Source organism: Cladophialophora immunda (genome assembly GCF_000835495.1).
Source record: "Cladophialophora immunda strain CBS 83496 unplaced genomic scaffold supercont1.3, whole genome shotgun sequence".
In the NCBI taxonomy this organism is placed as follows: Eukaryota; Fungi; Ascomycota; class Eurotiomycetes; order Chaetothyriales; family Herpotrichiellaceae; genus Cladophialophora; species Cladophialophora immunda.
The window spans coordinates 1,180,168-1,205,634 of NW_015622543.1; the positions used below are offsets into that span (position 1 = coordinate 1,180,168).

General features: G+C 54.4%; 11 protein-coding genes across 12 annotated transcripts; 5 read left to right on the forward strand and 6 right to left on the reverse strand.

Moving 5' to 3' along the window:
* Window positions 1-305: 305 nt before the first annotated feature.
* On the forward strand, window positions 306-1,187 carry PV07_04961 (uncharacterized protein; the record flags this gene model as incomplete). The annotated part of the gene is made up of 2 exons (XM_016391821.1): window positions 306-1,029; window positions 1,081-1,187. The coding sequence occupies 2 exons, from the start codon at window positions 306-308 to the stop codon at window positions 1,185-1,187; spliced, it is 831 nt and encodes a 276-aa protein (XP_016249340.1).
* A 741-nt stretch (window positions 1,188-1,928) lies between these two features.
* On the forward strand, window positions 1,929-4,103 carry PV07_04962 (uncharacterized protein; the record flags this gene model as incomplete). The annotated part of the gene is made up of 2 exons (XM_016391822.1): window positions 1,929-1,979; window positions 2,085-4,103. 2 exons carry the CDS (start codon window positions 1,929-1,931, stop codon window positions 4,101-4,103), a joined length of 2,070 nt encoding a protein of 689 aa, XP_016249341.1.
* Window positions 4,104-4,377: 274 nt separating this feature from the next.
* Window positions 4,378-5,847, reverse strand: PV07_04963 (uncharacterized protein; the record flags this gene model as incomplete). Its single annotated transcript, XM_016391823.1, has 1 exon — window positions 4,378-5,847. The coding sequence occupies one exon, from the start codon at window positions 5,845-5,847 to the stop codon at window positions 4,378-4,380; it is 1,470 nt and encodes a 489-aa protein (XP_016249342.1).
* A 758-nt stretch (window positions 5,848-6,605) lies between these two features.
* On the reverse strand, window positions 6,606-7,139 carry PV07_04964 (uncharacterized protein; the record flags this gene model as incomplete). Its single annotated transcript, XM_016391824.1, has 1 exon — window positions 6,606-7,139. The coding sequence occupies one exon, from the start codon at window positions 7,137-7,139 to the stop codon at window positions 6,606-6,608; it is 534 nt and encodes a 177-aa protein (XP_016249343.1).
* Window positions 7,140-7,399: 260 nt separating this feature from the next.
* PV07_04965 (uncharacterized protein) lies at window positions 7,400-11,045 on the forward strand. The gene is made up of 2 exons (XM_016391825.1): window positions 7,400-7,739; window positions 8,324-11,045. The coding sequence occupies exons 1-2, from the start codon at window positions 7,551-7,553 to the stop codon at window positions 10,505-10,507; spliced, it is 2,373 nt and encodes a 790-aa protein (XP_016249344.1). The 5' UTR covers window positions 7,400-7,550; the 3' UTR covers window positions 10,508-11,045.
* A 382-nt stretch (window positions 11,046-11,427) lies between these two features.
* Window positions 11,428-12,060, reverse strand: PV07_04966 (uncharacterized protein; the record flags this gene model as incomplete). Its single annotated transcript, XM_016391826.1, has 1 exon — window positions 11,428-12,060. One exon carries the CDS (start codon window positions 12,058-12,060, stop codon window positions 11,428-11,430), a length of 633 nt encoding a protein of 210 aa, XP_016249345.1.
* Window positions 12,061-12,912: 852 nt separating this feature from the next.
* Window positions 12,913-16,919, reverse strand: PV07_04967 (uncharacterized protein; the record flags this gene model as incomplete). The annotated part of the gene is made up of 2 exons (XM_016391827.1): window positions 12,913-16,668; window positions 16,719-16,919. The coding sequence occupies 2 exons, from the start codon at window positions 16,917-16,919 to the stop codon at window positions 12,913-12,915; spliced, it is 3,957 nt and encodes a 1,318-aa protein (XP_016249346.1).
* Window positions 16,920-17,149: 230 nt separating this feature from the next.
* PV07_04968 (uncharacterized protein) lies at window positions 17,150-19,010 on the reverse strand. The gene has a single exon (XM_016391828.1). The coding sequence runs from the start codon at window positions 18,840-18,842 to the stop codon at window positions 17,304-17,306; it is 1,539 nt and encodes a 512-aa protein (XP_016249347.1). The 5' UTR covers window positions 18,843-19,010; the 3' UTR covers window positions 17,150-17,303.
* A 205-nt stretch (window positions 19,011-19,215) lies between these two features.
* On the forward strand, window positions 19,216-20,778 carry PV07_04969 (uncharacterized protein). Its single transcript, XM_016391829.1, has one exon. The coding sequence runs from the start codon at window positions 19,467-19,469 to the stop codon at window positions 20,655-20,657; it is 1,191 nt and encodes a 396-aa protein (XP_016249348.1). The 5' UTR covers window positions 19,216-19,466; the 3' UTR covers window positions 20,658-20,778.
* Window positions 20,779-20,984: 206 nt separating this feature from the next.
* On the forward strand, window positions 20,985-23,030 carry PV07_04970. 2 transcript variants are annotated; one of them, XM_016391831.1, is made up of 3 exons: window positions 20,985-21,087; window positions 21,152-21,240; window positions 21,289-23,030. In XM_016391831.1, exon 3 carries the CDS (start codon window positions 21,308-21,310, stop codon window positions 22,427-22,429), a length of 1,122 nt encoding a protein of 373 aa, XP_016249350.1. In that variant the 5' UTR covers window positions 20,985-21,087; window positions 21,152-21,240; window positions 21,289-21,307; the 3' UTR covers window positions 22,430-23,030. The 2 variants fall into 2 exon arrangements, with proteins under 2 accessions (XP_016249350.1, XP_016249349.1); XM_016391830.1 differs by having other exon boundaries at window positions 21,152-23,030.
* PV07_04971 (uncharacterized protein) lies at window positions 22,306-23,650 on the reverse strand. Its single transcript, XM_016391832.1, has one exon. The coding sequence runs from the start codon at window positions 23,489-23,491 to the stop codon at window positions 22,556-22,558; it is 936 nt and encodes a 311-aa protein (XP_016249351.1). The 5' UTR covers window positions 23,492-23,650; the 3' UTR covers window positions 22,306-22,555.
* Between the last annotated feature and the right edge of the window lie 1,817 nt (window positions 23,651-25,467).

Genomic DNA, 25,467 nt, shown 5'->3' on the forward strand with positions numbered 1-25,467 from the left:
GGTCGGCTGGCAGAGGCGAGCGAATCAAGGAGCTTGCGCGATGCAATTCCTCTTCAGGAATAGGGTGCCAATGCGCTCAGGATCTCAATCTCGGGCAACGATGTCAGTGGTGGCACTGGGCAGAAAGAAACAAATCGCACTACTCCGAGAAGTTTTGGGCCCAAAAGTCCGTGAGCAATGAGCATAGAAAGGTCCTTGACCATGTCCCAAGCCTCACTGACATCCCTCCGGATGCCTATGCATTTTTGCCCGCGAGACAGAAAGTCGAGATAACGCAACGTCCCCGATCTGTGCTCTGGCTTATAATGTCGATGACATATGAGGAATGTCTTACCAACAGTCGGCCGGCCCGTCCACTGCCAAACGTGCCTTCCAATGTGATGGAGCAATTCAGCATGAGGGGGAAGACATGTATCGTCACAGGCGCAAGCCGTGGAATCGGACTCGCTGTCGCAGAGGGTCTGGCCGAGGCTGGTGCACACGTGGTCCTGGTGTATCGCTCTGGGGATCAGTCCATAAGAGCGAGAGCCGACGAGATCGCACAGCAGAATGGAGTCAAAGTTCTACCTCGTCAATGCGATGTCACCGATCCGGCCAAGGTACAGGCTCTTGTCTCTGACGTACGCAGAGAAATGGGCAGGATCGATGTTTTCGTTGCCAACGCTGGGATCTGTTACCCACAAGGGATTCTAGAGCAGTCTCTTGAGGACTATCATGAACAAATGAACGTCAATGTGCATAGTGTGGTGTACTGTGCGAAGAGTGTCGGTGCTGTCTTCAAAGCGCAGGGCTTTGGCAACTTCATTATAACGGGCAGTATGAGCGGAGAGGTGGTCACTGTCCCAGTCGATCATACAGCATACAATACTACAAAGGCCGCCGTTACACATCTCGGCAAGAGCCTCGCACGCGAATGGCGTGAATTTGCCCGCGTCAACATCGTGTCTCCTGGATGGATTACTACAGACATGAGTACTTGCACGGCGTCCGTCAACGAAGCTAATCGTATGGCCGTTTTGGGTCGACAAGGTATAGTGCCCATGGCCAGTTGTACACAGAACTCGAGCTGACAGACTTCAGGCAACGTCAAGGAGCTGAAGGCCGCATATCTCTATCTTGCGAGTAATGCCAGTTCTTTCGTTACGGGTACCGTACTGCACGTTGACGGGGGCTATCTTCTCCCGTGAGCTATCCCACCGTGCAAGGCTGTTGACGCGTGTCGGTGCGCGAGCACTACACCTGTTGACACATTCAGAAACTAAATTCACAGTCCAATCAATACAGATGGTAAGCAGTTAGTTGTCCGCCTCTTCAAAGAAAGTCTTGATGTGGTTGCAGTGCAATGCCTGCAGATCCAGTTGGGACACTTATGGATAGACCGGATAGATAGGAAACCCTCGCGTGGAAAGAGTTCTGTGGGATAGAAATCTGGGAGTCCGAGGCCCTTGGACTATCAGAGACGGGAAAAGAAGACAGTTCCAGATAATACCAGCAGCCAGCCTTCACCCAGAGCAGAGCAGACCAGCCCAGGATATTTAGACAAGCTGGAGGCAGACGGCACCAATCCCAGGCTTGGTTATAGACCTATCTTCATTCGTGTGCCCACCTCTAATACATTTGGCTAAACACGAACGGTCTTAATTATCCAAAGGTGAATGGCCAAGATTCGGAGGACGGCCACCCGGACTCCAATTGACACGAGCTATCTAGAAGTATATAGACATGCAGTGCATTACCCCGCGCCCCGCCAGGGGGACCACAGCTGTCGAGGTACTATAACGTCAATCTCCCTCTGACCATCGTCCAGGGGCCCAGTCAGGGCTCTATCAGTGCCTCTGATAAGCGAGGAACATGATAAGAGGAGCCCCTTCCCTCCCTTGCTCTGACTCCCTGTCCTCTGCCAACTAGCCCAGAGGCGTCTGCCGACCATGTTATTGATTCCCTCATTCAGACCCAAGGCTCAGCGGCGGAGGCAACCAGTACGCAAATCCTTTTCGGGTTGCGTACAGTGCAAGACACGCAAGGTCTGATTGTTTAGCTCTGATCGCGATACTCCTGCGTCAGGAACACTGAAACAATTCCAGATCAAATGCGACGAGACGAAACCCGCATGTGAGCGGTGCACCGACAAAGGGCTCAAATGTCCTGGCTTTCCGTCGCATCCCAAACTTCGCTGGTCCGTAAAGCATGAGGTATTTGGCCTCAGACGATCAACGGTTGAAGCAGCCCATTCACAGACCTCTGGAGAGTCATGTAACTCCTCTTCGACCAACAATGAGGCAGCTCATCTCAGCCTCGATTTGCAGCCTGAGAGCGATGGCGCACGGCAACAACAGCGATCGGATATCGCGACACCCCATTCGGCTCCAGTCAGCGGCGTACTCGGCGAGACAGGGCCTGGTGATGCCAGCAGGGTCGACACCCTCGAGCTTCAGTCGGAGATCAATGACGAGCACAAACTTGCAGAGCAGAATTCATACCCATCACCCCATAGCGAGAATACAAGCACAGCGACTATCTCCCCAACCCAAGACTGCATGATGTGGTGGCCGCCATGTGACGATGTGCAGGCAGACGAGACGCAGGACCTCACGACAAATGCGTCTTTCCAGCATCTGGCAGTCAACGATCCCCCGGGCTCAAATGTGCAATCTGACCCTCTCGACGGAACAAACGACACCTTCACCACCACCACCACTCCCGAGATCTCGCAGGCCGACCAGACCCAGCTGCACTCCCAGTTGACTCATCTCGATACTGGACTAGTTGAGGCATATTTCCTGGTCGTGTGCCCCATCTTCTCGACCTTTGACTCGCAACGCAATCAGTTCCGGACGTTTGTGGGTCAGAAATGGCACAGCTCGGTGCCCATGTACAACGCGATCCTGAGCATGGCCGCGGCCAAACTGTCCTGGCAGAATCCCACCATGAAAGTTCACGCGCTGGAGTACCAGTCCATGGCTCTCAAGTCTCTCCACTCGGCTCTCTCCAGCGGCACGGGGGAGACGCTGAGCACCGAGCTTCTCTTCGTCGTCCTGCTGTTGGGCCTGAGTGCGTGTTGGCACGAAATCTCAGACCTGGGCACAATGCATCTGCGGGCGCTGCAACACGCCATCACCGCCAATCGGCTCCCGTGGGCTGGTGATGAGTCTCAGCATCTAGACTTCTTCAAGGAAGCCCTGGTGTACTGGCAGATGGTGGCTTGTCTGGTGGATGACGACGTGCCTCTCCATGATTATTCCTCCACGTCGGGCCCCAGCCACCGAACACAACAGAAGCAAACCACACATGCCCAGTCTTTCGTCAACAGAGCGCGCATCACGCCGCATCCGTGGGCGGGTGTCGCCACAGCACCGCAGGCGATCTTTTCGCGCATTGTACGACACATCCGGTCTCTACGATCGTTCCACCCAGCAGTCTCGGGATCGAGTGCCCTTCTCAGCCGGCCCAGTGACTTCCTGGAGACGCTGAACACCTTGGAGGAAGAGCTCTGGACGCTTGACCTGCCGCAATTGCATGAAATCGCCAACACCGGCGACGAGAACACGCCGGCAATCCACCATCTTCTGCTCGCCGAAGCGTACATGTTCGCCTGCCTCTATCAGCTCTACTACATCTTCCCCAACCTCCGACGAAAACGGATCCGGCGCATTCTTGCCGCCGAGGAGGACCACGTCAGAGGCTGCTCCTGTCGATCATGGACGCAATCCCACCTCGGTCTGTGGTCGTGCCTTTTGAAGGAAGAGGCCGGTGGTGGCCCAGATGAATGGCTGAACTTCCTCGGCAGCAGTATCATCAACCGTCTGGAGCAGGTGCACATCACCTCCGGCACGGCTTGCGTTCATGCATTGTTGCTACTTGTCGGGGCCGGCTCTCTCTGTGTGCGCCCGGAGCTGCAAGGCAGTGACGCGGAGGGAGACATACTTCGGTCACGACAGTTTGTTCTTGATCGCATTTCGGCGCTGGCGAGCAGGATGCTCTCGGCGCCCCTCCTGTGCGTGGCACAGGCGGTCTCTGAGATCTTCAAAAGACTCGACCTGGGGGTCAATGTATTCTGGATGGATGTCTTACAGTCTATGGGTATTGTTACAATCATTGGATGATCCTTGCGTCTCGAAGGGGGCCAAACTGCGGAAGTCGTCCCCGCGCTGCGAAATCTCAACGTCGTAACACGCTTCTCCATTGAGAGCGGGTATCTTGGGTGGTTTACACCACCATGCCAGAAACTCTTGTATACACCGATCCGTTCGGCACATGTGTGATGGTCAACAGACCGATTACCCATGTGCATTTCTTGATTGCCATCGAGGGAACCAGGCCTGTGCAACGCCTAGTGAGTGGCACTCTTCCACTCACAAATCATTCACCTTGCTCAACTTATAATTTGCTACCCGTGGCTCGCTTCAACTTCTGGACACGCTCCTCGCTCAGCAACATAGACCGTGGATAGTCCTCTGGAATGCCTTCTCCCAGCATGAGCAGAGCAAGCATCTGCGCCGACCGAAATGCTCTGACCATTCCGATACCCTGATAACCTCCACACACCCATTGGTGGCACCGATTTTGGAAAGGAAGATGGCCCACGAATGGGTTTCCATCCTGTGTGAAGGCCACAGAGCCGCTCCACGCATGGGTCACGTTGATGGTTCGCGTTCCAAAGTTGAAGATCTGTGGCGTCACACCACGAAGATGGGCATGTGCGACCAAGTCCCTTTCACTGTCGTCGGACGTCGCCCTGCGCCCAGTACTCGCTCTGCCCAGAATAAAGGCGCCATCGGGTCGTTGGATGATGTAGTCATACTCGTGTTCACCATATCGCAGCCAGAAGGAATAGTTGTCGATCTTTAGCTTATTGGGGCGCGGTATGTGCCGTTGAACGTTAGCACGGACGGGCGAAACGAACGGTCGAAGCTCGTGAAGCAAGTGTCCCATCCAACAATTGGTGGCGTGGACGACGTGCATTGCGCGAATAGTTCCACGATCGGTCTTGACTGTCGCGTAATCGCTTGCGTCTTCCTCAATCACATCGGTGACGGTCGTGTTCGTCTGTATCAAGAGACCCGACTCGTCCACCATCTTTTGAAACATGCCGGTCACGAATTTGTAGGGCCACACGGCACCCGCAGGCATGCCAATTGCTCCCACGCAGGCCTCGTCCAGATCCAGATTGCGGGCGCTGAGATCGTGCTTAGAAGTGTAAACGGTGTATCGACTCGCGAGACCAGGCTTGTACTTTCGCATATCTTCTAGGGCGTCGAGCGCTCTTTGAAAGATCTTGCGATCGTGGTAGACATCGAGACCTTCGACAATACGCATGTCGCAATCGATGCCGTTCTCTTTGACGCAGGCAGCCATTGCCTCTAAATGGCTATGCTCGTACTCCATTACACGCACTGCTTCGTCGACTCCATACTCTTGCTTCCGCTCGTGCCAGACTCCGGGGCTCATAGCCTTGCAGTGACCCCCATTCCGCCCCGTTGCACCCCAGCAGAGGTCTCGAGCTTCGACAACAACGATGCGAAGCTGAGGGCGCTTTGAATATAGGGTGCGAGCAAGGCTCATGCCTGTTATGCCTGACCCGATAATCACAATGTCGGCGGTATTGACCCATGACGACCGTAGCTTACTGATGGATGAAGGCTCGGAGTGCCAAAATGACTGGGTCGAGTTTTTGACCGGAAAGCCTGGGTCAATGATGCCCGGCTCATAAATTCCATCTGGCGAAGTCGACATTTTCTCGATGGAAGGTATGCTGTATCTGCGTAGTTTTGCTTGGGGACGATGGCTAGCATTGACGGGCCAAAAATGTATATCAGCGATATGGAGCCTTGGGCTATGAGGTTGCATTCATATCGCCGGAGGAAAAGCACATGCGTCGACGGAGAAATTTCGCCGTCACAATGTTCCATTTCGAGCACTTTGCAGTCTGCGTTTCCTGAATTGGAAATTCCATCCACCCAATCGGGAGAACACACATGCATACACATAGGGTGTTAGTCGGCTCACATGAATGGATCGGCGTCCGCAGTATGGTTCACCGTCTCTATTGTGGAGCTTTGATGAACTCAGGATGGACTGAAGACTCAACTTTAGGCACGTGTAATGCTCTAAACTGCTATATCGACGACCAGATAATCTGAAATTCTGGTTAAGCCAAGGACAAAGAGCCAGGACTGTAAAAGAACGGGGTTTGTCACGGTGATGATGAGTGACGGTGAGCGCGGGGCGAGTGGAAGGTCGGTAGAGATGACGATGGAGAGTGATGAGTTAAGCAGTTATATGAACGGCGCAGCCGGGGCGCGGTCGGAGCGTTGTCTTTTCAGCTGCTTATGAGTAGGACGTGGTCCATTGCCGCCGTCATGCGCAGACACGGGGCGGGGCACGCGGTATCACCGTCCAAATAACACGGGTCGCTGTCGATTTAGTCAGGTATCCACGATTTCATCTCTTCGCCAAAATAACACCGAGTGAACGTTTGTAAACTCGGCCCGTCACCAAAACCGGTGAATCGATGGCCCCAAGGGGACGTGGTGTCTGTGGTGGGTATTTGGGGTCCGTAGAGTTGGAATTGTGTCATCGAAAGAATATTCCCGCTCCCCAGCTCTTCAACTATCGGCTTTCTCGTCGACAAGCTTGTCCTGACCAACGTTTGGCGTTTCATTTTCCGCTCGTTCCACAAATTGTTTTGCTTGAGTCAGAAGTTCTTGCTTCATTCCCGCCTCTACCCTGTCACTTGCTCGGGCGTTGAGCCAGCTGGGGTCGAGAGGGCCACCGCCCACTCTGGTCAAGTTATTGTCTCCACCCATAGCTCGGCCTCTTCTTGTATCTCTGTCATCCCCAGGCCTGATAAGATCCGCCTCTTCTAACGCGTAAACTTGACGTCTGAGTCGGACTTCGATCGAGGAGAGGGTAGAAAAGTAGGACTCGGCGGCTGCTGAAAACGCGGCTCGTGCGCTGGACGATGAACGTAGAGCTGTCTGCTGCTTTTCGGAAGCGGTTGAGTTTGATAAGATACCAACGGCATCAGAGGCTGCAGAGAGGAGTGTAGAGATGGACCGGTCGATCTCGCTCAATTCTGCAATTCGTGTTGCAGGCGTAAAGGAAGCGGTTTGGGCCTCGTCGGGCTGCTCAGCCTCCATTTCTGCGATCGAGAGGTTGGTCGTTGGGGCGGCTTGTCGGTAGTCTGTGCATTGTCCAGGCCCGCAGAATCGCGAGAGATTGACTTCCCTGGTGACTGTGCCGTCGAATGTCGAAAGAGCCTCAAAGACTCTGCCAACATATCAAGGGCTTTGTGGCAGTGACAAGCATGTCGTATCTCAAGGAAGGTTAACCGAGGTTTCCTGATATAGATTAGCGTCACCAGCGTGAATATCAGATTCACGAAGTTCACCAGCATCAACTCCTCGTCACCGTCCAGACTCCCGTATCATCTCTTGCGCCGTAATCACCAAGTCACCATCGCCTCACCAGTCACTCACACTTGCACACACTTAGACTGACCCTCGGTCGGACCTTGACGCGTGTCGCCTGTGCATGAGTGAAAGCTAAAGATGTCGGCGCCCAGCCCAGCGCCACGGAGCGCAAGCACAGGGCCAAATGGCCCTTTGGTCACTCCAACCGCTGCTCCTCTGGTCAACGGCGTTGCCAATGCATCTGTTGCTGCGCCTTCGGCTCCCGCAAGTGGCACAACAGGTGGTTCTGGCGGAGGAGGCATGTCGCAGCAGAATCTCAACCAAATTGTGAGCAACCCCTTCCGTTGATTCCTCCACATGCATTTGTCTTTTCCTGTTCGTGAAAGAGTTGGGGGGTATCGCAGTGTGTGGTCGAATCTTCTGGTGTATCAAATTGCTTGGCAGATATGGTAATCGACAACAATGGAGAGGTGAAGCAAAACAACCATCACATGCAGGCATTAATGATTGACGCGGTGCGACCCTCTAAACCGCGAGCCTCTCCAGAAAGACTTGCTCTTTGTGCAAACATCCATCCATCAAAGAAACACCAGTCGTCTTGCGTCGCAGCGTGATAGAGACACCGAGGGCCCTCTGTCTACACCTTGTCGTCTTCTCTCAGCATGGATGAGAATCCTCGACCACGAGGAAGACCGCGCAAGAAACCCAACCTCTCCGAGGGTGATTCCGAAACACCAGCACCTGAACCAATCGCTGTCAACCCATATCATCCCTACCGATACGTCGAGGATATCATGAAAGAAGAAGAGGCGGAACGTCTTGAGGATCTGGATTATTCCCGTTATTTCTTTCGTGCATGTCCACGTGTCTGTAAATAAGTCGAGTGATGATTTACTAACGACTTTGCGTAGGTGATCGACTACCTGGCTAAGAAAGGCTACCACAGAACAGAAGCCACTCTCCGGGCGGAGTCGTCAAATCAAGAAATCCCCAAAGACGCAGAATTGAAGCCAGCGCCCTCCGGGCCTCCGCGCTACTATGAGATGTTTGTCCGGTTGCAAGCTTGGACCGATGACGCTCTCGATATCTACAAACCAGAAGTCAAGCGCCTTCTCTGGCCTATTTTCGTGTACTCATACCTCGACCTTGTCAAGCAATTCTACCCCAAGGAAGCCACTCGGCTGTTTCAAAAGTTCTCGGAGGATTTCAAAAAGGAGCACGAATACGATCTCAGAGGGCTTGAGCACATCACCTTGTCAGAACATAGCGAAGACAAGATTGCTAAGATTTATCGCGACAACAAATACCGGCTGTCCCTCAGCAACCCTGCATACGTCTATTTCATGCAATTTCTTGAGACCCTTCCCCAGACCGGCTACAAACTCTTGATGAATATCGTGGAAAATAATCTGGACCTACGACAGGTCGAGCGTGCAGCAGATGACCGCTTCAGTTTCGCCTCTGTGATCCAACGAGGGATCGACGGCCAGGACATGCCCGCCGAGGATGAAGGTATCCCGGGTCACAAACCTGGAAACGCGATCTCCTCCACGGACCCGAACGTCGGAAACAATCTTGCGACCCTCAAGCTTGGCAAATTGCCCATGGAAAAAGACGCTGAAGGAGACGTCCGCGCCGAACTCGAGGAACTCGATCAGAAGATGCCCCCTCAGCCCGGCCAGCCCAGTCTGGTTCAAACTCACGAACTAGTCAATATCAAGCAAGAAGACGAAGATGAGGGGCCGAATCGAGCTGAAATTCCATTCCCGGCGTCTACTGCGCGGGACGTGGCCATGGAGGTCCAAAAGATTCGCGAAAACCGCGACCGGCTCAAGATCGAGTCTCGTACTGGTGGGATTGGACCGGGACTCAGCGTGGTAATGTACACATTCCACAACACTCACGACTCCATCTGTTGCCTAGACTTCAGTGGTGACCAGAGACTGGTGGCTGCGGGCTTCTCGGAGTCATACATTCGCATATGGACGATGGATGGCTCCGCGCTTGGTCCTCCCGCACCCAATGGCCAACAACAAAACTCCCAGCGCCTCATCGGCCACTCAGGACCAGTTTACAGCGTCGCGTTTGCGCCCTCAACTTACAAACCTACCCCGGATTCCCCCGACACAGATTCAAAATGGCTCCTATCGTGCTCTGCAGACAGCACAATTCGCCTCTGGAATCTGGACGTCTTCCAGTGCATGGTCGTCTACAAAGGACATGTTGGCCCCGTCTGGTCAGTCGTGTGGGGACCGTTCGGGCATTATTTCGCATCCAGCGGCCATGACAAGACGGCAAGAATCTGGTTGACCGACCGAATTCGCCAAGTGCGGCTTTTGGCTGGCCACGACGATGATGTGGACGTGGTAGCCTGGCATCCCAATTCGAGTTATGTGTTTACTGCAAGTTCCGACAAGACGGTCAGAATGTGGAGCTTGAATAATGGGAACGCCGTAAGGATGTTTACCGGTCATACGTCGTCCATCACAGCAATGTCATGTTCTCGAAATGGCAAGATCCTCGCGTCGGCGGATGACACCGGAGTCATACTTCTGTGGGATCTCGGGCCTGGGAGATTGCTCAAGAAAATGCGCGGCCACGGCAAAGGTGGCATCTGGAGTCTGAGTTGGTCTGCCGAGTCAACGGTGCTGGTGAGCGGTGGCGCAGACTGCACGGTCAGGGCATGGGATGTTACCGGGCCGGCAAAGGAAGCTGCGGCCACGACCACTACCGCGGGGGGTGCCACCTCAAACAAACCCGGCGACGGTGCAGCATCCACGCAGGCTGGAGGTGCAATCCAGGACGGAGCCCCCAAATCGGCTGGCGGCACCAACGCTCCGACGTCGAATCTCAACCTTACTTCGGGCACATCAACCGGAGCAGCGGGCGTAGGCGCAAGCGTTGGCGGTACGGGTGTCAGTGGTGTTGGCGTCGCTGGGATCCAAGGGGGTAAGAGACGCGGTAAGGACGCGGTTGTTACCAGCGACCAGATCAGCGCGTTCCTCACCAAGCAGAGTCCCGTCTACATCGTCAAGTTCACCAACATGAATCTCGTGCTAGCCGGAGGTGCTTACCTGCCGGAGCATGCGAAGTGAGGCCCGTGACGAATACGGCAGTTCGATCTCAAGAGGTGGCGCAGGAGAATTTCCCCGGGCTGCGGTCGTCAAGGCAAGCATGGCCGAGTAATGCAAGGTGGTAAGCAGGTGCGTCGAGGAAAAGAAACATTGTGTTGAGTAGGAGAATATGGTGAAGAGACGGACCCTGGGTTTGGTGGGGGCAACACACCATCGGCATGGGACTTTAGCATCATCAAGCCACGCACTCGGGGCCAAAATATGGTGCTGGAATGTTTGGAGGACATGGCGAAATGGGCGCTTGGATCGTTCACGGCTGCGCGTGTCGGTGGTTCGATGGATGGATGAGTGGCTGGGCAGGGGAAAAAACGGCGGCATAGGATCCTGCATTGTGTGGCTTTCTCCATCATCATGGGTCGACTGAAGCGGTTGACCAGGACAGCCTCTATGACGAGTTCGAGTCGAGCGCTGCCAGCAAGACAGTCAGTCAGCTAGTCAGTTAGGCCCCTTCAACGTTAGATCGAATACTGATGGACGGTAACGTCTCTTAAATCGACCAGTACCTCTCCTCGTGCCTGCTCGCCTCTGTGGTCTTCCAGGATGCCATTCCAAAGGATACTGGAATATCTGATATCACGCGGAATCACACGAGGGTCCCCCAAGCTACCGATATAACCCCGCTCAGAGGCAGAGGGGATGGAATGGAATGCTTAGGTACTATTTCTTTGAGGTGGTTGGCTCAAATTGGTCGTAGCCCTTGCAAAACACCGTGGATTTTTGGTCTACCGAGTCCAGTGTTTCCCCCTTCCCAAATGCCCTGCCCTTCCCTTGGTCCATCCAGATCCAAGTGTAACAGAGACCGTCATGTCCCAGCTACCTGATAGAAATCTCTTCCATCACAAACCTCGGTGGTGACCAACCTGCCTACAGCAACCAAAAACTCAGAGCCTGAAAAGCCAGGCAAACGGGAGGGCTGCCGGGTTGCGCAGGGCGACCAGATAGTAAACGGCCCCGAAGGCGGCGCCGCCAAGGTGGGCGGCGTGCCCGACCGTCGAGGCCTGGTCGTCGAGCCGCGCCGAGTCGTAGGCCGTGTACAACAGCATCACCAGCCAGACCGGGACGGGGACGGCGCCGAAGAGGAGGACCCTGGACTTCGGGGTGGCCAGCGACACGGCGGCGCCCAGGCCCATGACGACGCCGGACAGGCCCAGCGCCCTCATGTGCAGGGCGCGGCTGTCGCCGGGCTGCTCACGCCGCCGTCTCTGGGACGCCTGGCGCAGAAAGGCCAAGTTGCCCGCCACGGCGGAGCCCAGGATCAACGCCCCGTACCGGGCAGGGGCTATCCCGTAGGCGAGCAACATCCGCGAGAAGGTGGAGAAGGCGAACAAGTTGCCCGCGATGTGGTAGGTCTGGATGTGGCTGAACGCCGGGGTGACGAGCGTCCACCATCTTTGCTGCCTCCCGTCGTCCAGCTTGACGGTAAAGTGCTTGAGCAAGTTGTCCAACGTTTTCCGCTGCATGGGACTGTGCGACTGCGTTCTGGGTTCGTCTGTCTGGAAGGGCAGAGTCCCCATGCTCCAGTGCCACGCCGTCCAAATGCCAAGACAGCTTGCAATGCCTTGGAAGGAAGGGATCGGGTTAGAATAGAGAACAGTCTCTTTTGAATCGGTACAGAAGGATCTTTCTTGGGTTCGGATAAAGGGACTTACAAGAATACATAATCACCTTGCAGCCATGAAACCCCCGAAATGGAAACTCTGGTGGCAGTAGGGCCCCTTTATTCGTTCCTGTGACTCTGCGAGTCCTCTCCAGGTTCCTGAGCGGGGCCGACGTAAAGTCGAGGTCGTTCAACCTCATTGTCGAGTGGCTTTTGAAGGCAGTGGCTGTTGGATACGCTGTAAACTCGACGCCTAGCAAGTTATCGGAGTCTCCGAGACTAGATGTTTTGCGGATAGGGCTATGAAAAAGCTCCAGCAGATCAACTGCGCCAAAAGAGCAAGGCACTGAGTTCACAGTGTGAAGGTCCAAGTAGAACACACCCCGAGAACCTTCAAGCAGAATCTCGGAACTCCTTCCTAATCGGGGCTACATCTCAGCCTTGCACAGCCTTGCCATGAAGCGATCCCCTGGTCGCGGTCCAATGACACCGAATCATCTTTCGAGAGCTTCCAACTGCGGTACGGGTCTTGGAGGTACGAGAATAGATGCGTCAGACATTAATTGCAGACAAAAATGGCTGTAAATTCCGCCCAAAAGCTTCCAAGACCGTTACCGACATCCTACCCAATCAACCTCCTCCCGTCTCAGAAGCTCGCGCCGTCAGAACCATGTCTTATTCACACCTCAGCGCGATTCAATCACTGCTTCTTCAACCTGCTTCCTCGGCGTCCGCCTCCGCCGGCCCGACCTCTATTATCTCTGCGACTCTACCGCTCGTGTCTCAATAAGCTGCCTCTGCTCGCCACGCTGTTATGATGCGAATTCGCGAACAACCCAGGTGCCGGGCTTCCCTGCCGACTTCTCGTGCCTCTTCCACTGTGTCCGTCCAGCCCTGGGCTGCCTGGTGGTTGCACACTGGACCCGCGAGTCTGATATCCACGACTACGCTTCAGGTTCCGATTCTCCTCTTCCAGCTTTCGAATAAGCTTTTCCTGCGAGTTGTGTTCCAGTTCTTGCTCGGCAATCTTGGCGAGATGTGCCTTGATGCTGTTTTGGTGGTTGGTTTCCTTCAGGTGTCGCCTCTCGATGCTGGCTTGCTTCTTCAGATGTGCGACTTGTTCTTCAAAGCCCCTTATCTGCCTTGCATACTCTGCCGCTTTCTCCGATGCGTCCTGATATTGAATCCGGGTAAACTCAAAATCCTTGCGGGTATTCCCGAGGGTTTTTTCCTGAGCAGCATACTTACTACGCAGAGTGCGTAACTCTTCTCTAGCAGCCTCTGCGGCCGCCGCATCGCCGCCGCCCGCCTTGATCTCCGCACGCGCGGCAGCAAGTTCTTTCTCCAGCTCAGCATTCTTCTGCCTCTGAGCGAGATTTTCCTCTCTGAGTTTTTTGTTTTCTGTTGTAAGGGTTTCAATGGTTTTCTGGAGTGTCTCCTTTTGCTGTTCTAGTTGCTGTTTTAGTTCACGAATCATCGTCCTTCGTTTCTCGTAACGGCGTTGTACGCCCGCATGGTCTTGTTTCCATTGTGCCAGCTGTCCGTGTGAATGATGTAGATCTTGTTCTGCCTTTTGTCGCGCCTCTCTTTCCATTTCCACCTCTGCCACTAGCTTCTTAACATGGTCCTGATGTTGTGCAACCTGGTTGGTTGTATCAATTCGGCTATTGGCCTCGGCCGAATCACGAAGAGGTGTAAGCCGTTGTCGCTTTTGCAGTGCAGGAAGGAAACCGTCGACATCCAGTAAGCGCTTTCTGCCCGATGGAGTATCGGCACGTGAGACAGGAGTCCGAGATCGAGTAAGAACCTCTTTCGGCGTCTCAGCCCTGGTATTCACGCCACTGCGTTTCGTCGGCGTCTCTTCTAACTCTGTCAATTGCAACTCAGACATTAGACCCAGGTTCCAATTCGCATCGAAGTCCGGAGAGATCGCAGCCTGCACCACAATGCTGGCGAGCTTCCCAAGCTTCCGCTCCGCGCTCTTTCTAATTCCCCGCTGGAGGTCGAAGGAATCCATAGGTCTGCCCTCTGGCTCGTCTGTCGGACGTGGTAAATAGATCGGCTTCCCTCCCAGGTTCGGCCAAGCTTGATAAGTAGCTCGGATTAGGGCTTTTAGCCTCATTGGGGACGGCATCGATTTTGGCAGGCAGCGGTCAACGTGTTCAGACGAGTTTGCAACCAGCAAGTGAAGGACCGGCATGAGTGCAGGGTGCCTTCCAGAAAAATGCGAGCGGATTCGTGCAACCTGAGGATCTTGAGAGTCGAAAGAAGCATCGAAAGCGATCATCAGGATAGGCTTGTTGTAGATGGCTACTGGATGCGTCGACCAGGTGCTCACCAGTTCAACCTGAAAATCCGTACTGATTCGATCTGGGACTGCAGGCTTCGAGCGGTCCAGTCGATCTTGCCGCTTGACGGTGATCTGCTTCGTCTTGAGGTAGTTCTCAATGAGGTCCTGGATTGGTCCTTCTCGAGCCATGACAATGATCGAGCACCCAATACTTTTCAGTAAATCAACGAGGTGCCCCAGAAAGGAGAATTTCGATCCGGCATAGTTTGCATAAGCCGCGTATTCCTGAGACTCGCCCGGGTAATGAGTGGGCATCCCAGGCAGGCCGAGATCCATATGTGTGACAGTGTCGTGCAGATGCTGGACCAATTCATTCATGTCGTTTCTTTCTTGAGTTCGAGTGGGAGACCCGTCTGAAGAACCAACAGACTCGTGTCTGCTGAGAAACTTCTTGATAGCTTTTTCCTTGGCTTTGATAATGTCCGAGTATGTTGACTGTATCTTGCCCTCGCAAGGGAGCGATATCGCATATTCTGCGGGCCCGAGGATAGGTAAACTTGGCTGGACCAAGCCAGCCACTTGAGGCACATCTCGTTCGTTTTCAACAGACTGCTGACTCGAGCTCGCTTTGGATTCCGACGAGAACTGCTCACCGTTGGATGTGTGTTCTTCTTCCTCGATGGAGTCTTGAATTGGAAGTGCACTTCCCCCTAAGGCATTATCATATAGCGACGTTTCGGCAGCACCGCCACAAACAATTCCAGACCCAGAGGGTTCCATCGCAAGTGGGTTGATAACCGACTCGGTTGGAAGATTCATCTCCTCGGAAAGGGGATGCGAGTCAAATATTGGAATCCAAACAAGAAAACTTTTCCCCAAAAATGGTAGCCGATACGTAGGGTTGAAGTTACGCCGGGCTATCTCTATGGCTGGAGTTCTGCCTTCTTCCGACAGGGAATCGTGCGAGGAAGCCCGCCTCTCCAAAGGCTGCACAATCGAAGATGGTCTTGGAGACTCGACACCTGTTTCTTCAGCGAAGATACTCGCAGCAGTAGGAGGCTCTGTGGACACTCGCCGTTGACTCGACCGCGGCGAAGATGCAGCACTAGCTTCCGTGTGCGCCTCCTCAGTCTGCTCTGCAGAAAACCTTGGCTCGTTCTTGTGATCTGGCTCTCCCCCACGCCGACGCTCTCGTCCGGAGCCTTGTAGTGATGGACGACTGAAGCTAAATGATGAGGCCCTTGAGTAGCCAGAAAACTCGTGCGATGTATATGCGTAAAGCTCAGTTACCTTATTGCTGTACGACCTGCCGCGTGTTCTTAGTGTTCTTGGTACTGTCTCTGGGATTGATTCTTGCCGAGCGGATAAGTCAGATCCCGGCAGAGTGGATACCTCAGATTCCGCCAAAGTCGATAACTCGAATTCTGATGCTGGGCTTGCCTCTAGCTCTCCTTCCGGCTCTGCTTCCAATTCTGCTGCCTGTTCTAATGCTGGACCAGAAGCTGGCTTTGCTTTAGGCTTTGCTTTAGGCTTTACTTTAGGCCTTACTTCTGGCTTCGAATCTGTACTTGCTTCTGACCCGTATTCTGACCCGGACTGGGGGTTGTACTCGGATCCTTCTGACTCGGGATATACCTCTGAATAATCTGGCTCGAGATAATCTGGCTCGGGATGATCAGGCTCGGAATGATCAGGCTCGGAATCAGGCTCGGGGCCAAGCTCTGGATCAAACTTTGGATCAAACTCTGGATCAGGCTCTAAGTCTGGAGGAGAGGAGAGCCCCGAAGAGTCAATAGCGCCGCTGCGAGCTAAGAACTTCCTTACACCTGGCGGGGTAGAATCCACAACGGCTTGGTTTTGGTCGGGAGCTGGAGAAGGCAAAGGAGAAGCCTCTGCACTCGAAAGAGGCCGGGCGACAGTTTCTGCTTGTCCCGGCTGAGACTCGGGTTTGCTCGACGAGCTCGAAAGCGTGTGAGGCGTGCTGGTTTGTCTTTGCGACCGATTCACAGACTGTTCACTATCTTTACTGCTCCTCAGTCCCCGCCGTAAAATGGCTCGAGGGTTGCTCGCTGTGAGCCGTGTGTTCGTCTTGCTCTTTGCGGTGCTTTTGCCCTTCGCGGGGCCTTTGCTCTCTGCGACGTTTTGGCTCTCGGGGTCGTTGCTCTTTGCCTCCTTCTTCTTGTTCTCCTTCCAATAATCTTCGACAAGATCTTTCGTAACTGCGTGTTCGGGCTGCTGTACTCCTGGTTAGCCGAACGCTGTGAAAGATGCTGCATTTCACATACCCACGATGGAGGCCAGTCCTCGCCTGTATCGGGATCTCTGTCCCACTGCACCAGGAATTCCTGATCGTGTGTCTTGGGGTTGGAGCGGTGATCCAGCAATGTCACGACAGACCAGTATCTCGAGTCTTCTTCTTCCACAGGGGACCGAGGCCTCTTGCGCTTGCGGGATTGCGAATTTGCTTTGCGGCCTCGATTCTTCATTATACGCTGTGGGCGTGGGACCTCTGGCTGAAAGAGTTCACGGTCGACTCGAGGACCATAGTGAGCTTGAGAAGGCAGATAACTATGCGTATGGATGGTGCTGGCGTTCACGACTCAGTGCGGAAGATTGTTTATGGATGTTCGGGAAACGGGGACCAGGACTCGCAGGTGGAGGCCGCTAGAGGGGCTACGCCGGGGGCAACTTAGCCGAGCCAATGGGCGCATGCTGGTGAAGGGATTCTGTATCTCAATTCTATCCAAATCTACCGTGGGAGGAAGATGTACGAGAAGAGCGGAGGGTTGTTCTTGCAGTAGAAGGTGCCGCCTCTCAGCAAGCAATCGACCGAGTCTCTCATAGACACCGAGTCTCCGTCCCCCTCCTCGTCAACAACCAGCTCGTTCAAACATCTCCAAGTCTTTACCCTCAGCCTGCTCACGCCACTTGGCGAAATCAAACCCTAGCTCCTCGATTATCTTCACTCGGGTTCGAGCCTCGCCTCTCTCTGTGTATGCGGCCTTGATGTCAGGGAATCTAGACCTCATCCAGACTTGTCTCTGATCCCATCTCGTCCCCAGCTTCCCTGCGCCATCGTTGCCGAGGCCATCCTTCTTTTTCGCTTGCAGCGCCCATGCATAGAGCTGGTTGATCTGCGCTGCATCTTCCGGAAACTTCTGGACATGGAAGTATTTGCCATCCCCTTTACGGTCCACCGTCCCTTGCTCCCAGTTTCGCATCTCTGCTGTTGAAGGCAAGTCAAGTCGGCCGCTCCATACGCGAGCCACCACTGCGGCCTGATTCTGGGACAGCGGGAAAGGAATGACCTTCAGATTGATGACCGGAAAGGCCAGGGTCAGATGGTTGATGCTGAATAGGTGCTGGTATGTGCCTCTTGCGCGGAAGCCGTCCGTGACCAAAGGCGGCAACACACTGGAGAGGAATGGGTATGAGTAGAAGTATCCGGTCGCAAATACAACGGCATCGATGTCCTTCTCGACCCGTCCGCTCTTAAATCTCACTGCTCTGAACATCTCATGCTCGGGTGACAGAAACTCGACAATTTCATCAACATCTTCCCGATATCCTCCACCTGGCAATACCCCGAAAGCCGACACTGATCTCGACGAAAGCAGAACCGGCTTTCGGCAATACTTTCCAATCTGTGCGGCAATGTCCAAGCCCGAAGCCGAGTTCCCAATCACAACGACCTTCTTGTCCCTGTAATTCTCTGGTCTTCGATAGGCCTTTGAGTGGATGATGGTTCCAGGGTACGCCGAATTCCAATCCGCAACGCCTCTGATATCCGGCACATAAGGCACGGTATAGTGGCCATTCGCCACCACCACTGCGTCGTAGACATTTCTAACCACTTCTCTGGTGGTAAGATCCTGCGCTGTCAAATCCCATTTTTCGCGGCCGTTCTCGCGACCTTCAATGGGCCGCACATCTTGAACTGCCGTATTAAATCGAATCAACCCTCTAACCTCATCCGCATAGTCGTCCAGATACCTCAGCACAGCCTCGTGGCTGGGGAACAAAGGCTCTTCTTCCGGAAAGGGCTTGTCAGAGAATGCCATGAGTTGCTTGGGGATGTTTGTTTCGAGATAGTCGTAGAGCGGCGATTCAAATTCCAGAGAGTCCGAGGGTTCTGGAGCGTCGCCTGTCCCCTTACCACCGCCTTGATTTCGATGTTCTGGCGGTGATTGTTGGCCATAGCGCGGATTGACTTGCGGGATGGGAATTCGCTTCGACCGGTCTGGCAGGGAGAGATTCCAGATGCCCCCGACGCGACCGCGCTGTTCGTAGATGTCGATGGTCGCAAACGCCTTTTCAGCAAGCAGATATTTGGCGCACGAGACTCCCACTGGGCCTGCTCCTATGATGGCGATCCGCGACACTGGCCACGCTGGCCCTGCGTCGCCCATTGCGAAAAAGGCACTCCCCTATGACTGACCGATACCCAAGACACCAAAATCGAAACAAACAACAATCAAGTTCTAAGATCCGTCGGATCTGCGCGGGCCGGTCTATCTCCGATGCCTTCAGGCCTTGTGGCTGTATCACGCCATCGACACTCGTATCGAGTCCATCCCAGCACTTGGCTGATAAAATGAACTGTATTTCACATGGTGCAGTCGACATGCGTGTGGCGAACGAGATCGGACTTCTCCACCGAATGGTGGAGTGGTCGGATTGGATCATTCACCGGGTATCACAGCCTCGTCTGCTTAAACGGTGCCTGGTTGATGAAATCATAATGGAAGGCAGTACTGATGAAAGGGCCGGGAGAGTGAGCGAGGGAGGGCGGGATGCAGGATCCGAATACGAAACAAGCTTGTTTTCACGTCCCCAGCCACCTCTGCCTTTTCAATGTTGTCTACGTCTGCTTGTACCAGTACCTACTCACAGAGTGGCGCGAACCTAAGTTGGGGAGAAAGTGCTCTCATTAATGTGGATCAAAGTTAAGGACTGCAAACGCCGTGTGTTTGTAGCTTTTGTAGCTGGTCTATCTACATCAACGACGTGCATCCACCAGCCTTGAGCGCGAAATGGCACCCCGATCCACGCGAAGAGCCACGGCGTCCGCTGCAAACGAAGGCGCAAATCTCAAATCCGAGGTGCCGGAAGCAAAGCCGCAAGTCGAAGGTGGTGAGGACGTCGATATGTCTTCTAAGGAGAATGCATCTACTACAGAGCGGCCTGAAAAATCTACCACGACCGCCACTCTTCCCCCCAGCCTCAACCTAGGCTCTTCCACCATCAAATTCGCGCCATTCACAATCTCCAGCGCCGCTCCCGGCAAGTCGGGGAAATCAAGCAAAGAAACATCATGTCTGCGAAGTCACCGAGCCCCTCACTCTACTTCACTGATATTTACTCACGGCGCGGGAGGGGACCTCTCAGCCGCCGCCATGGTGAATTTCTCACAAGGATTCGCATCGACGGGATCCGCCATCGTCATGTTCCCGGGAAACATGAACGTAAAGGCCAGGGCGGGACTGTTTGGGGTTGTCAGAGCATACGAGGTGGAGAACGGATCACTCGCGGGGCCTGGAGGCGGCGGCGACGATCCTTCAAGTGACGGCCCCAAGGGCAAAGGATCCGGAGGTGCAATGGGACAAGGTGACGCTGCGGGGAAGAAGAGAAAGATCGAGGCGCAGAATGCCCCTCTGGCCTACGGTGGTCGAAGCATGGGCGCGCGCGCTGCCGTTATCGCATCCCACACGGACAGCGAGGTCAGAGCATTGGTGCTGGCCTCATATCCCCTCGTGGGACCGAGCGGCGACATACGGGACAAGATTCTCCTGGATGTCCAAGAAGATGTGGACGTGCTCTTCATTTCTGGGGACAACGACAACATGTGCCCACTCGAGAGACTCCAGGCTGTTAGGGAGAAGATGAAGGCGAGGACATGGAGAATGGTCGTAAAGGGCGCGGATCACGGCATGAATATCCGTGGAGGAAAGAAGCTGAAGGAAGGGACAGAGAGGCTGGGGAAAGAATGCGGTCGGGTGGCAGCGGAGTGGTTGCGGGAGAGGGATCCAGACTGCAGAGAGATGGAGGTGCGCTGGGACGGCGAGACGGGCAGGGTGCTTGGGAAAACCTGGGCCGATTCCGAGACAGGAACGACGCAGGGCGCACGAAAGACTGCAAAGAAGGAGGCTGCTCAGGGAGTGGAGGAAGAAGAGAGTGATGAGGCTCAGCGAGTCGGGACCAAGAGAAAGAGGACAAAGAAATGAGTCTCCATTTGGTAACCAACAAAGGACCTTGAAAGGGGCACAAACCACTGTCCAAATATGCTGAGCACTCAACAGCACCGAGGGATATCTACGCTTTGGTAGATACTTGTCGTTGAAGCCATTCTGCCGACGATCTGATATACGGGGGAAAGCATGCAGAGAGTGTAAAAGCGGCCACAGAGTGACCTACCTAGAAGCGGACTAGTCTGGGAAAAACCGGCCGGGGGCATCTAAGGCGGCAAGAACCGGGCCGACCGCGACTCACGACATCAATTTCCGCCTCAGCCCTGCCTGCTCCAAATTTCCCCCTTTTACTCCGTATAGTCTGCCCGGTTTATTAGTGGGCAATCGTACTCGTACCTGACAGTGAGCAAGGGAGCCCCTGGTTCACAAGATAACCGTGCCAACCTGCTAGCTTTGCTGAACATATGTAGGTATAATAGGATCCTATCCCGTCATTCCGTAGGCTGTCGGACAACTTCTGACCTGCCCAGTTTGACTGCTCGTTAATTGCAGCAGCTGGAACTGCTCTTAACTTGTACCACAAGTTTTGGGAAAGCAACAACCGGTCCGGCGCCTGCATGTACGCCTCCCGCAACCTCAAAAACTGACACGAATAACAAATACGAAGCTACTCTCTTCGCACCAACATGGGTGAAAGTGGCCCATCAACCACACCGTCGACAGATTGGACACAGCTACGCTTCGACACGACACCTCTCGATCTGCGGAAGTACCTCGAGACCCACCGCAACTCACGTCTGCAGTCGGACGCCGAGTCTTGCATACGTGAATTGGCCGCCACAACATGGGAGTACTGGGAACCAGAGTGCTACGAAAGCCTGTTGAGAGCTGCTCCATGGCTGGTCGGCTTCACGGTAGAGAACGGGGATCTTGCTCCAGCCGGACGTGCTCTAGCCGTTTTGCCAAATCTGTGCACTCGACTCCTGCTTCGGCTGGATGTCATACTGGCGAATTGGCTGATCACGTCCGTCTTCAAGGCCTGGCTCGAAGGGTTTAGGAGGCGGGTAGAGAACAAGACACCAATTGTCAGGCCCGCCGACCCGTCGGATGCAGTCAAGTCTCTGCTCCATGATGTTCCCATTTCAGCCCACGGACTCAGTTCGCTGTGGTGGCAGCTGGTGCAGAGCTACTCCGATTTCAACAAGAACCCTATTTACCAGACATTTTCTACCAAGGTCGCAGAGTTTTGCCTCGAGGCTGGATGTCCTGCTGTCACGCGCAGCCCTTCGGAAGACATATACTCACTCAGAAACCACCTGTTCTCCACCGACTCCGCAGCCCGAGAAGCCGAACTACGAAAGGAGATCGACGACCTCCGAAGCGCGAATCGCTCGCAGCAGCGAATAATTACGAACCTGGCCTTTCGCCATCTTCTGGAAATGCTACCTCCGCGCGACGCAAAGCCAGGGACGAGTGCAACGGCCGGGTGGAATGCTTTCTTCCAATCTGCCTTGAAGGAGGCGCAGAGGCAGCTTGAACGAGGAGAGATGGGCCATCCTCTGGCTCCCGTCCTGAAAAAGTACCCCAAATTGAAGCAGATCGAGAACGTGGGCACGAATCTCTACGGCACTCTGAGCACCAACATCCACCACTTTTCAGGCCAGTACAAGGTTCTCGATGACCAATGGAATGCGCTCGAGGTCGATATATTGAGGGCGATTACGCCTCTGGGAGAAAACGAGACTGAATCGGGGATTGACTGGCAGATGGAACGATTCCGCTATGGCAGTGGTACTTCCCTCAAATAGTCAGCAAAAGCTCCCAGGAACCAGGCCGGGAATGCTCTCTCTTGAAGGGCAAGTGCATGATATGACTGAGTCCCTTCCGGGACACGGCTGCACTAGGCAATCCTCACATCCTGGGCTTTCCGCACCTCATTTGGACTGGTTCTCCCATGCACAGGTCCCGCCTACCCAACACCCGTCCTCCTCCAGCAGCACGTTGATCTGCGACGGATAGCCCATCGCTCGTCCCTGATACACCACCGCCTCTTGTCCCACGCTTAGCACGCCATTCGCCGCGAGAGCATAAGACAACGCCGCTGCCGCGATGCCCGTAGCCGCGTCTTCGGGGTACCCTGAGGCTTTGGGAAACTGCCGTGCCTCGACCTGGACAACATTTCGGCCGCTGGGGCCGTTGCCATTGCCTCCTTGTACCATCGCGTAGGGATACAAGCCTGTAGACCCCAACCTCTCGCACAGATCCTTGACGCGCGAGAAATCAGGCTGTAGATTATTCAGCACATCTGCATCGCGCAGAGCGATCGCCGTCTTGACCCGGCTCGTGCAAGCGTTCTGGACCGATCGCGGTGTCTTCTGCTCGAGCTGCGCCTCAGTTATGCGCAGCACGGAGAGAATGTCCGCGAGCAATGTCGAATCCACGACGTCCTCAACCGTCCCCCTGGGCTGCGAGACAAACACCTTTACCTGCGCGGTGTGCCCGTCACCCTGCTCCACGCGGCGGATGGTGCGCACGAGGCCAGATTTGGTCATGAACCTAAGTTCCGGCTTCTGCGAGATTCCCAGCTCGTGCATGGCCCAGGCGGTGCCCACGGTCGCGTGGCCGCACATCTCCATCTCGTGCTCCGGCACAAAGAAGCGCAGCTGGAAATCTACGTCCGCACCCTCCTTTGTTCGTGGAGGCTGCAGCACGAAGGAGCTTTCCCTATCGTGCCTCCGCGCCACGCCGCGCATCTCCTCGTCGGTCAGGCCCTCGGCGCGGAGAACGATGGGCGCAAGGTTTCCGCCTCCACTGTCCGACGTGAAAACGTTGACGAGGTTGATTGCGTCGTTTCGGCCTGTGGCGGTCATTTTTCAAGCTCTTGAAGATGCCGAGTGCGTTCAGGAGACTGGGGGGGAGGGTGTGGAAGAGAGAAAGAATAGTAACTGCGCTTTACCAAGGGATGTAACTCCAAAACATCAAACGGTCAATGGACATTTCAACCCAAATCTTACCAGAACCATTGCCTCTCTATATATCTGCCTATATACCCGTACGACACATTCTTTTCTTTCTTCTCGCCCCAAATTCCCAATAAACCGCTCGTCCGCCTTATGATCACCGTGGAGTCCCCAAAGTGGCATGTTATTGGCTCGCGCCCGCTCGAGGCTCTCTCGATCTTGATTGGACGCGTCTCTAGAGAGGCGACATTATCTGCTACAACCTCCAAGATTTCCTTCTGACGGCCTTCAGAGCCCTCTAACTCGTATCCCAATCCGAGGGTTACCTGCGACCTACTCTCTTAAAGGTATTCCCTCTTCTCTGTGCAGGGACATGGATCTATCTCTTGGAGTTTCTTTTGTTCCTTCACCAGCACGCTTCCCAGTTCGAGAACAGAAATGAATCCTGCTTCCAACGACGTGGACCCAGAACACCACCGATCTATGCGCAGAAAACGACGGCGTCTCTTGCATGAGTCCAATGCCTGGCTTCAACAGCTAAGCAAATATTGGCTTGTCGATCAATGATTGGGCAAGTCAGTGAAATTTCCAGAACTCAAATTCCACGCCCACGCAAGCAATTCGAATGCTCCTATATTGGCCAGTGACTTGCTACTCGGTGTCAAAGAGCGGCCATCGCCTCTATGGCCCTGTCGTCTACTTTCTTGCTATACGAGCTTCACCGCGCGGGCAATGCCCGCTCTTACCTCCACTAAGCACATCCCGCAACGATCCCCCGCATTATGCAGTTCCCCCTCCTTTTGTGCCTTGATGAACGGCCACTCTCCTTCGCAGTGTCAGCAGAGTATAAAAGAGGATCTGCGCTTTAATTGTCGGAACGTTGCGAGACGCTGTCTTTCTTCTGGCCGGTCTGGGCTCTACTTCCAGTATTCGCAGATCTGAGGACGGCAGCAGTTCCGCCCTCGTGACAGGTCGGGCTGCGCAATTGCAGTCATGACCCTACCCACACTATTAGTCTGATCGGATGGCCTGGCAAGAGAGGTCTCAAATCTTTCTTCTTTATTGACGGTCTAGGTCCTTGTGGTCGTGGATACTTCGGAAGTCTCCGAGAGCGATAACAGCAGTAACGTGTTGCCTTGAGTGGTAGGTTCGTTGGAGAAGACTTGATATACTAGGGCTGCTTAGGAAGGCTGCGCTCGTTTGAACATACTCGCAGCACTAGTACGCGTATCTCACCCATTTTTTGCAAGGACAAGACCCCCAAAAAAGATCTTGTTGGCCAATATAAGCCAAAACATTCTCATATTCTTCTCCTTGAATTCTAAATCAAAATCAAAATGAAAGCCGACGTAGCAACAAATGGAGCAGAGAGCCTCCCTCCTTTCCCAGAAGACGTTCTCACGATCCCCATCGCCAAGATCTCGTACCAGAAGATCCTCGCCCTAGACGAGGAGGAGATCGCGAAGACGCTGAAAGCATGCCAAATGGATGGGTTCTTCTATCTCGACCTGACGACCACGGAGTCAGGCAGGCATCTCCTGGAGTTGAGCTCAGAGTGCCTGGCCCTGGCGAAACGCGCCTTCGCCCTCGCGCAGGAAGAGAAGGCGGTTTTCGCGAATGAAAAGGGCACGTCGATCTTTGGGTACAAACCCATGGGGTCGGTCAAGAAGACCGATACAAGTGCCGTCCGTGACTCGACCGAGTTCTTCAATGTAGGTGGTTTCCCTGCTCTTCAGAGAGGACAGGAAGGGGGTAGTGGCGTCCATTGAAATAGGCCTCCTTTGAGTTACGCTCGCTAATCTAGGCGTCGTCCGTAGGTCGCAAAGGACCACATCCACGGCTTCACCGAGCCACGACCCTACCCGGCACCGATCCTAGAGGGCAAG